The 10,448-nt window shown below is 39.3% G+C and overlaps 2 protein-coding genes across 3 annotated transcripts; both read left to right on the forward strand.

Moving 5' to 3' along the window:
* Positions 1 to 1,131: 1,131 nt before the first annotated feature.
* On the forward strand, positions 1,132 to 6,603 carry LOC311132917 (putative thiopurine S-methyltransferase). 2 transcript variants are annotated; one of them, XM_084166302.1, is made up of 9 exons: positions 1,132 to 1,214; positions 2,193 to 2,309; positions 2,464 to 2,556; positions 4,917 to 5,049; positions 5,482 to 5,534; positions 5,629 to 5,703; positions 5,815 to 5,900; positions 6,024 to 6,068; positions 6,223 to 6,603. In XM_084166302.1, exons 2-9 carry the CDS (start codon positions 2,212 to 2,214, stop codon positions 6,339 to 6,341), a joined length of 702 nt encoding a protein of 233 aa, XP_084022428.1. In that variant the 5' UTR covers positions 1,132 to 1,214; positions 2,193 to 2,211; the 3' UTR covers positions 6,342 to 6,603. The 2 variants fall into 2 exon arrangements, with proteins under 2 accessions (XP_084022428.1, XP_084022427.1); XM_084166301.1 differs by having other exon boundaries at positions 1,143 to 1,298.
* A 595-nt stretch (positions 6,604 to 7,198) lies between these two features.
* Positions 7,199 to 9,133, forward strand: LOC311132673 (putative thiopurine S-methyltransferase). The gene is made up of 8 exons (XM_084165940.1): positions 7,199 to 7,338; positions 7,507 to 7,599; positions 7,731 to 7,863; positions 7,993 to 8,045; positions 8,142 to 8,216; positions 8,311 to 8,396; positions 8,528 to 8,572; positions 8,768 to 9,133. The coding sequence occupies exons 1-8, from the start codon at positions 7,244 to 7,246 to the stop codon at positions 8,887 to 8,889; spliced, it is 702 nt and encodes a 233-aa protein (XP_084022066.1). The 5' UTR covers positions 7,199 to 7,243; the 3' UTR covers positions 8,890 to 9,133.
* The last annotated feature ends 1,315 nt before the right edge of the window (positions 9,134 to 10,448 follow it).

The raw sequence follows: 10,448 nt of genomic DNA on the forward strand, positions 1-10,448 counted from the left end.
TTTAGTCATTTAGCAGACGCTCTTATCCAGAGCAACTTACAGTTAGTGAGTGCATACATTTTATTTATTTTTTTCATACTGGGAATCGAACCCACAACTCTGACCTACAACACTTTGTTTATTTCGCTGCAATCTTTCATGTCTGGATTTTGCACACTGACCTTCTCGATCCCATGCTTTGTTAAATGATGTCAGTGTCAACACATGTGGGCACGTTCTAGGTCGTCGTTATTTTGAGAATGTTATGCAGATAGGCAGATCTTGACATGATGCTTCCAAAAGTGAAACTATTTCTAAACAGTGAAACTCTAGGTTAAATTATGGAATAAGAGTTTGTCTTATGACCATTTTAAGTGCATTTATGAACCATTATTCAACCAATTTTAATATGCTTACAATTTGACAAGCACAAATTACCATCTCACAATTTTATTAAAGTGTCTAAAAATGTTTAATTGATGCTTAAAGTAATTGACCCATTGTCAAATGCACCTTTAAATTATTTAACAATTTAAAGTAGTTTTTCATATGAACCATTTGTGAACCCGTTTTTGCCATTGGGCCTGTGAATCAGACTCCAGAGCCATTTATTGCAGAGTTGTGTCAATGAGGTGATCGGTTTTCAATTGGCTAGCACTTATCACCATGGCAGGCTGAAATATGGTTAATTGAGATGCTATCAGAAACCTTTAAATTTGTAACAAGCATGGTAACAAGCATTCCGTTGTTACACCCCTGTAATTACAGACTGCAATTACCACCAGTTACATGTTGTTATTACAGTGTAACTGAATTATTAAAATTAATTACAATACTTGTTACGGTGTAATTACATAATATGTATGTAATTACACTTTATATAAGGATCCCTTAAAATGAAGTGCTGCCGATAATTATTAGGCCTACTCCAGAATGATTCCTTTTTCAAGGATTCGAGCAAGTATTTAAAATTTAAGCTAGTAGGAGATACGGTACTGTCAAATAAATTGTACTAGAAATAAATTGTAGTAGACCACATTTTGTATTCTGCTCTATGGAGCCTTTACGATGCTGAGGACGAAAGTCGAGCGAAAAAAAATCTCCTTTGAAATGAACATCCGCTACCGCTCACGTGGAGAGCTGTGTTCACAAAGGCTCCTCCCACACCAGAAGTGTAACTCATTGGCTGTGTCTTGGTGAAGAACACATAAAAAGATATCAACCTTTTTGAGAAGGTATGCTACGACTGTGAACATGTTTTACAAGTCGAATTCAGTTTTGTTCGTCAGTTTAATGTTTATGCTTGGCGGGAAGCAGAGGTAAGTTGATACATTGTGTCAAATTAGGAATTGACTTTGAGAGACTACGCACGGCAACCTGTTTTCAATACACACTACTAAAGTAGCTAATGCAGTCGATATCATTTGTTGCTCTATTTACAGGCATACTAGTTGCGCCTATTGTTAAAGAACTTGCATAACACAATCGTAATTTGCATAACACAATCCACTCATTCATTTCTAAATATCTACAGCAAGATTATGCAAATCATTATCTGGTGATAGGTGTTACAAGCTAAACTGACTCACATAGGGGGAGGTTATCTTACAAAACACATGCTGTTGTATTTATGATAAAGTTGCCTGTGAAATTATGGTTTTATCCTGAATGATAGCTGTTCTTTGGATCATGTTTAGGCCACTGTGTCAAATGAGGCAATTCTGCTCATGAAGAGGCCTACACTGGTCTTTGACACATCACAATATATTTTTTTGCTGATCTGCATATGATTGACCAATACTAGGTCAGTCTGGAGTCTGTACTACTCCATGTCCCTTTAGTAGTGCCATTCACTTTAGGGACAATATCTCAACAGACTGACCCAAACAATTGACAAATTACCCTAATCATTGGTAGGCATACAAAGAGCCCTTTTATATGAAAAGCCCAAAGTCTTCATACCTTATCTGTAGTTTTTGACTCAAAATGCACACCACATGCCTCTCACGTGTAATGATCATGAGTCGCAATGACATGGCGAAATTCCATACAATTAGCCTGGCACAGTCCATATTGACTGCTTTGATGTACGTGTCTGTGTGCGTGCATAGAATACCACCCGTGAACTCCCGCTCTGGATCATTTCAGTTGTGTGAAAGAGGTCATAATATCACCTATTCTCTCTCTTTGTTCCCCTTGCTGACCAACTGTAGTTGGTGTCAGACAAACAAAATGTTGTCAGCCCAGGCGGATAGAGTGATGGCCCTGGGAGAGTGGGAGGAACGATGGCGGGAAGAGCGAACAGGCTGGCACCGACCCCACGTAAACAAGTAAGGATCTCTTTTACTTACCTTAAAATGACATGGATTAAAGAGTGAATTTATGGTTATATTAAATAGATGTTTGTTTAACATGTCTCTGCCAGCATGTTATTCCTAGGCCCATAAGGTAAACTTCATATGACGAATTTGATTATATTTATAGAATGCTGGAGACTAATATTAAGAAAGTTCTCGATGGACGGAATGGAGTTAAGTTCTTCTTCCCTCTATGTGGGAAAGCTCTGGACATGAAATGGTAAGTGATGTGCATTACAAACAAACTTGTGTGCTCAATTCATGTACATTAACTAGTGAAAGTCACAGTTAATTAATTAACATTAGGGATGCACCGATATTACATTTTTGGCCGATACCGATATCCGATATGTTCCTTGCCAAAAGACCCGATACTGATAACCGATATTTAAAATTGTAGCTGCCTTTTAAGCATTCTAGTAAAGTTAAATAGTTGAAACAGTGTCATATGTTCCTTTGTTCAGTTAGGAACAGATTGTCATTTTTCTCATTTACAAGTTATTAAACAATGTCATAAACTGCTATAAATGGCACAACTTAAACTTTTCAAATGTGCTCAACTGACTTGACTAGTAAAATGCGAGCAAATTTACAACACAGCATCTCATCTTTCATTTAGGAAATGTAAAAAAGGAAAAAAAAAGAACAAAATTGCTTTGTTTTAAATTAAATGAATATCATGAATAAACAACAGAAAAGCCATTGGGCTTAGTCCATTTTTTCCAGTGACTCTAGATGGCTGGGTTACAATATGACTGCCCATTTACAATTTTAACATTTGGGAGAGGTTAGTTAATTTAATACAACATATTGCATTATTCTTGCATTCCAAATGATCATTAGGCATAAATCAACATTGGCAAAAGTTGGCAGAAGAAGTAACAGAAAATGAAAATACATCACGTCTCTCTCACAGAGAAACACACACACACAAACAAACACACTATTACCAGTATGTCCCCATTACCAGTAAAACATAATTAAACCTATTTATTTCACTTACTTGCTGTGCTGTTTCGTTGTTCAGTCGTTCCATTCTCAACCAGGATTTCATCATACATGTCAAGCAGTGAAGTTTCAGCTCTGTCTGTCTGTGGCCTCTTCTGTCGTGGGTCCTCTTCCTCGGTACGCACTGTCACTGTGTCCGTTTCCATCTTGTCCCGCTGTGTCTGTAACATTTAACGTAAACCCTGTTTCTTGTCTGCATCAAAGTAGCGGTCCTTGTACCTAGCATCGAGCATGGTGGCGACACAGTAAAAAGGCTCTGAGAGAATGCCACCGAATCGCTTGTTCACAGCCTCTAGTAGAGTACTTTTGCAAGTTTTAACCCCACGGTTTGTGTCGGCAGTTTTGTTGAGCAGGCGTTTCAATGCCATGACAGAGGGTATCACCTCTGCTGCAGATGCAGTTGATGAGCTCATTTCTCGAGTCAGTTGTTCGAATGGAGCTAGGAGTAAGTCCCCTGTAGCTCAGTTGGTAGAGCATGGCGCTTGCAACGCCAGGGTGGTGGGTTCGTTTCCCACGGGGGGCCAGTATGAAAATGTATGCACTCACTAACTGTAAGTCGCTCTGGATAAGAGCGTCTGCTAAATGACTAAAATGTAAATGAGTGTGTTCATGTTTTCAATGAGAGTCCACTGGTTTGTACTGATTGTTGCAGGTAACTCATAGTCGGCTGCATACACGCCAAGCACTCGTTTTTGTTCCAGCAGCCTCTCCATGTAAAAAGTACTGTTCCATCTGGTGGAAACGTCTTGCTTAAGCCTTTTCATTTTCACTCCAAGCTGCTCCTGGATTGCTTGCAGGCGGCTGTATGCTAGCTGTGAGTGTTTAAAATGACCCGCTATCTTCCTACCTGTTGCCACTGTGTCAGATATGCTGTGTTGGGCCAAAACACCTTTGTTCACAGCCAGTTGCAGCGTCTACTTGGTAGTGTGTACCGGTGGTCGAGGTGCTCGACCAGTCGGCGAAAGCCAACATCATCCACAACAGAGAACGGTTGATTGTCAAGGGCAATGAATTCCATTACCTTGGCGTTAATGGATTTCACCTTTGAGTTGTCTGGCTGAAATTTTCTTACTCTTTCAAATGACTGCTCGACTTGAACTTGTTTAGTTGTTGGAAATGTGCACTTAGTTTTTTTTCTGCTATTGTGCTAAGTAGTCGCTGAACATTTTGTGGGTGATGCACTTTCAAATGAGTAATTAGGTTTGTGGTATTGAAATATTTCACTTTCTCCCCTCCTTGGGAAATAATAGCAGCACAAACGTTGCATATGGACTTTTTGTTATCTTCCTTTGAAACTTCAGAATAGATCCACAGCAGACATTGTGGGCTAGGTTAGGAATGCTGTGTAGCGCTGTATTTTTTGTGGCGTCATCTACCTACGTTATACAGGTATGCACGTCAGCTTTGACATCGGTTTTGCACATCGGCGTTAAACTATACATAGAGCCGATGTTGGCATTTTTAGTTAATATCAGCCGATTCCGATATGCTTACCGATGTATCGTGCATCCCTAATTAACATCCATAAATTACCTTTGACCTTACTGTCTTTTACCATGTGTTCGATTCCAGGCTGGCTGATATGGGCCATTCTGTTGTAGGGGTGGAGATTGCAGAGAAGGCCATCAAGCAGTTCTTTGAGGAGAATAACATGACTTACAGTGAAGAGACAGTTTCTGCATTACCTGGAGCTAAGGTTTACAAGGTACTGTGTATCAGAGAGCTGCTAGGTTGGCTGCTATGATGCTACATGGAGAAATATGCGGAAGACAAGATGTTACAAGGTGTTGGAGGATTTCTTTCAGCAGCGGTGGCAGTGTGGTGGGGGGGGAGAGAGATGAGGTCTGGATGGGGTCTTCCTGGGGCATAGATCTATGCATAAAAACAAAACAAAATTGCAGTGGCGGCATCAAGGGGAACAAAGAATTATTACCCTAGAGGTCCAAAGTCTTGGATTTTATTTATACCAGCTACTAATCCAGGTTGGCTAATGATTGGTGTTTGTGGAATGAGTTTATATAATTATTTTAAGACTGTGCTACCAATATGTGCAGTTATGATCCAATAGAGAAAGAGCTAAAAGAGTTAACGTTGCAGTGCGGTTAACTTGTGTGATTCATATGCTTTTCTTCCACAGAGCTCAGAGAGAAATATCTCCTTGTACCATTGTGATCTATTCAATTTCTCCAGGTAAGAGTCTAAACTATCAATACATTTTCTCCTCTGACTGGGTCAGAAGGAGGAGGCCATTTACAGTATGACATCCTCTCACTTTGTATAACAGTGCCATCGAGGGTCAGTTTGGAGGGATTTGGGACAGAGGCTCCTTGGTGGCCATCAACCCACGGGACAGACAAAAGTAAGACCACATGAACTTCACTTTCCTCTGAAGGTCAACATGAGAACAGAGCATGACATGATGGAAGAGTCTTTGGCTAATGGCAAACTCTGTCTCTTCTGTATGTAACAGGTATGCTGCTCTGATCAGATCATTAATGGACAAGGACTGCCGATACCTCTTGGACACTTTGCTCTACAACCCAGAAGTATACAAAGGTAACAACTTTTCCCGAGCTAGCATTGTAGCTAATGATGATATGCTATTTCTATTAGATAGCAGAGTACTTGCATGTCACTTTAAGTACATCAGAGTTCAAATGAATCCCTCTTTTTCTTTAGGTCCTCCATTTTTTGTGCCCGATGAGCAAGTGCAAAGTCTATTTGGTGAGTTATTTTCTGCCGGAGATTGTCTCTGTGATTGTAGTTCTGTCAGTATTGGATTTTTCAGATTAAACTACATAGAAATAAATGTGATACGTACATGTTTGGGGAGGATTTAGAGATTAGTTTCGATGTGTGATTGTGTTTTTAATTCCAGGGAAGAGCTGTGATATAGAGTTGCTGCAGTCCGTGGATGCCCTCACAGACAGAGAGAAGGCTTGGGGCATGGACTTCTTCACAGAGAAAGTGCATCTCATCACTCTAAAGACCAACTGAGGAACATTTCATCAACCAACTCTTATTTAGGTTTCAAATATTGACATATTGAAAATACTCTCAATTTTTACATTTACATTTAAGTCATTTAGCAGACGCTCTTATCCAGAGCGACTTACAAATTGATGGCTTGTGTTCAGCTTTTTAGTGGCACGATGTAACTTGAATTGGGTGATTCATTTTTACTCATGCTGGAATTAAGAAATACATTACATTTTTTAATGACTGAAATTTCAATAAATACTTTTAAAATATAAATAAACCCATGTTCTTTACTCATTAGTAAACACAGTATTGTAAAAGTCAGACATTTCCAGACTTGTAACGTAACTGATCCAGGATTTAGTTTTTGTTTAGGGAAAAATAATTGTATAAACGGTTTATAAATCTGTTTACCTGAATGGATTAGTAGTAGATACAATATGCTGTAATAAAGAGTGAGTAGCCATTTTGTATTGCCCCTATATGGGATCAGTAGTAAATGAATAATTTGAAATACAATTTAAATAACTGCTGAGACAGCTGGTTCAGCCGATTTCCCTCTGGCAAAATCATGTTTGACTACAGGCGTAGAGGCACATTATATATGTTGGCTACATATACTTCTCTGTTCTTGAATTCGTCATGCATACAGCTACTTCTGACTTATGTCAATGGTACTATCATCCAGCTTCACACATGCAATATTTAATTTGTCACTATGAATGAAGAAATTATATTTTATGGGTTAATGGCCTCTGGATTACTTGTTCTTTGCTTATAGCTGCCTGTATGTGTTTGGCTGGATAGTGCAACCTATCAGCAGTAAAGTTTCAGTTCGGCAGTGTGATTGGGTCTGGCATTCCACCCATTTCCTCTGTTGTTATTCTCTTGCTGTCTGAGCGTGTGGAAGGTATTACGGAATGGAAGCTCAGGCTGATAGAGTGAGGACTCTGGGAGAATGGGAGCAAGGTTGGAAAGAGGGAGAGATTGGCTTTCACCAGTACTGCGTGCACAAGTAAATACCTTATTGTCTACTGAATCTCTTCTGTAGTTCTCAAAGAATGACAGACTGTGACTTTAAAAGATGTCTGTCATCTGAATAGGCCTATTGTGTGAAATGACCGAGATGCCGTTCACTGCCTTTTTCAGTGGTACAACATTGCTCCTTTTTCTTATGTAATAGGATGTTGGAGAGCTATATTGACAAGGTTCTCTGTGGACGGAAGAGAATCCGTTTTTTCTTCCCTCTATGTGGGAAAGCTGTTGATATGAAATGGTAGGTTGTGGAAATTTAAAAAACAACATGATATTACATTTCTATAACCATAGACATTTTTTGTTTTGTATTTTAATTTGGCAAGAACTTGTACATACCTGAATGATATTTTCCTACCTGTTGATACACAGGCTTGCAGATATGGGACACTCAGTTGTTGGTGTGGATATAGCTGAGATGGGTATCAGGCAGTTCTTTGAAGATCAGAAGTTGATCTACAGTGAAGAAGTGGTTCCAGCAATACCTGGTGCCAAGGTTTACAAGGTATGAAGAAGACCATGCACTTCAGTTAGCATCCTGATGGGCAATCTCTTGCGTGTCCATCCTTCCATGTAATCCTTTTGTGGATCATATTGATTATGCTTTCACTGAAAATGTGGCTTTCTTGCACAGAGTTCAGATGGAAATATATCCTTGTACCAGTGTGACCTATACAAATTCTCCAGGTAAAGATAATTTGAACAGTAACCCATTTCCCCACATTTCTTATGTTAAAGGGTTACATTAAAGTTTTCTAAAACTATGAATGTTTGTTTTTTAAGTGCCATTGAGGGTCAGTTTGGAGGGATTTGGGACAGAGGCTCCTTGGTGGCCATCAACCCACGGGACAGAGAAAAGTAAGACCACATGAAATGGACTTCTCTGATATTCAACAAGAAAGCACAGATTGTTTTGACACAAATTCTGTCTGTTGTTTACTGTATGTAACAGGTATGCAGCACTGATCATGTCGTTAATGGACAAGGACTGCCAATACCTCTTGGACACTTTTTTATACAATCCTGAATTGTTCAAAGGTAAGATATTCCCTGAAATAACAACCCATTTGTTCTAGATGCATGTGAGTAACATATTGTTTCAAACATACAGTAGAGTATGCATGTAGGTTATTAACCTTCCATTGTCATTCTTTAACACCTCTCTATAGGTCCTCCATTTAATGTGCCTGATGTGGAGGTAAACAGACTTTTCGGTGAGTTTTATTAATACAATTACGTTTGTCATTGATAATACCTTTATTGCTAGTACTGCCTTTTTTATACCTGTCATTGAACTGAATTTGATATTTAACACAAAAACCAATTGAATGAAATATAAGAAGATATTGTATGAGAGAATTGTGGTAAGGTAGTTTTATGATATTCATTTTCTTTTGTATGTATTCCAGGGAGGAGTTGTGATATTGAGTTTATACAATCTTCGGATGCTCTCCCAGATGTGAAGGATAAGGAATGGGGCTTGGACGTCTTCATAGAGAGAGTTCATCTCCTCACCCCAAAGGCCTCATAAACATGATTTCATGGGCTTCTCTGAGACTACAGGGAGAGATATCTGAGAGAAATAGTGCATTGAAAATGATTGTCAGGATATTTGGTGTTCTGTGAAGGTTAGATATTGTTATTAGTGTTGTTGACAGCTTGGAAATGACCTACCTAATGTCAAAATATGCAAAGTCAATTCTTTCATATGGGAAATTAACTGAATATGCAGTGTTTTTGAAATGTCTGACATAAAAAAAAAATATATATACCAATGTGCCTTTGATTTTTATTATTTGTATAATAGATATTTTGTCCTGTTGAAAATGTTTCTCTACAATGAAAGCAAGGAACTTGCATTAGATACTCCATAGCAATTGTTATAATGATTCTGACCTGTCATGAAATGCATTGGCTCCTCATTGTAAACTACGGCATTGTATTCTGCACTTTTCTTTTTTCACGTGCTGTCACGTTCTGCTCCCCACTAGACCCGATTTGCTGTTGCCTAGATACTAGGGGTGCGTTCGTAAATTCACTCTGGCTGTATACTCGGATTTCAGAGCACTCTCGTTTGAGTGTAACAGAGCGCAGAATAACTGATGAATTTATGAACACTCAACACCCGTTGAATATGGCCGGTGGCATTAAACGTCTGCAAAAAAGCGTAATTAAATTGTTGCCAGCAGCACAGTTACAGTCAACGCTCAGCGCAGTCAACGCTCAGGACAACATGGAAACAGCCTAACCAGCACTGCTAGGGAGAGAAAATGGTCAGAGTGAGGTGTTCTCTCATTTGTGTCTGGAAGTAGCTAGCCAACGTTAGCCAGTTAGCTTGGGTGCTTGACTGCCGTTGTGACCTTTTGGCTTTGCATAACTCCTCGGCCAGAGCGTCCAGGTGTGCGCTCTGAACGCTCCGAATTTACTAACTGACAATCTGACAACGATATTAATTTACGAACGCCCAGAACGCACCCTGAGCGCATTCTGGCACTCCAGGTTTATTTTGAATTTACCAACAAAGGTATCAGACAGCTATAGCAGTTAGCAAATGTTGCAATATTTTCTGGAGTGAATTTTGTGCAAATGTTTTTGCACTATTATTTGGGGGTGTATATACATGTATTTTATTATTATCTAATTAACCTATCAATGAGTACGGCAGGTCAGTCACAATGCAGCCATTTTGGCTCTGCAGGGCAAGGAGGGGAAGGGACAAGGGTGAAGGGAATAGATTTGGTTGTTAAGAAGATGCTTAGATCCAATGCGATTGGCAGTTAAAGCCTATATTCAGAATAATCTATGTACGTAGATTATACACAACATCTAATACATCCAGAAATTGTGTGTAGCGGCCAAACCTCCATGCACAAAACATTTCACCTACTGCGGTATCACTTTAAGTGCTTTGTTTATACAGGAGACATGTCATTGACCTACAAAGAGGCAGTTCTATGAGGTTAGTACCAAACACCACAGAGTGGTGATTTGACCTTTGAGACTGTATATTCCAGAGGAGGTACTGCTTTGACAGGCAGTACTGTTTAACCAGAGGTGGTGGTATAGTGTATCAGGGTTATTATAGGGTAA

The sequence above is a fragment of the Coregonus lavaretus genome, assembly GCF_964263955.1.
Source record: "Coregonus lavaretus genome assembly, chromosome: 7".
In the NCBI taxonomy this organism is placed as follows: Eukaryota; Metazoa; Chordata; class Actinopteri; order Salmoniformes; family Salmonidae; genus Coregonus; species Coregonus lavaretus.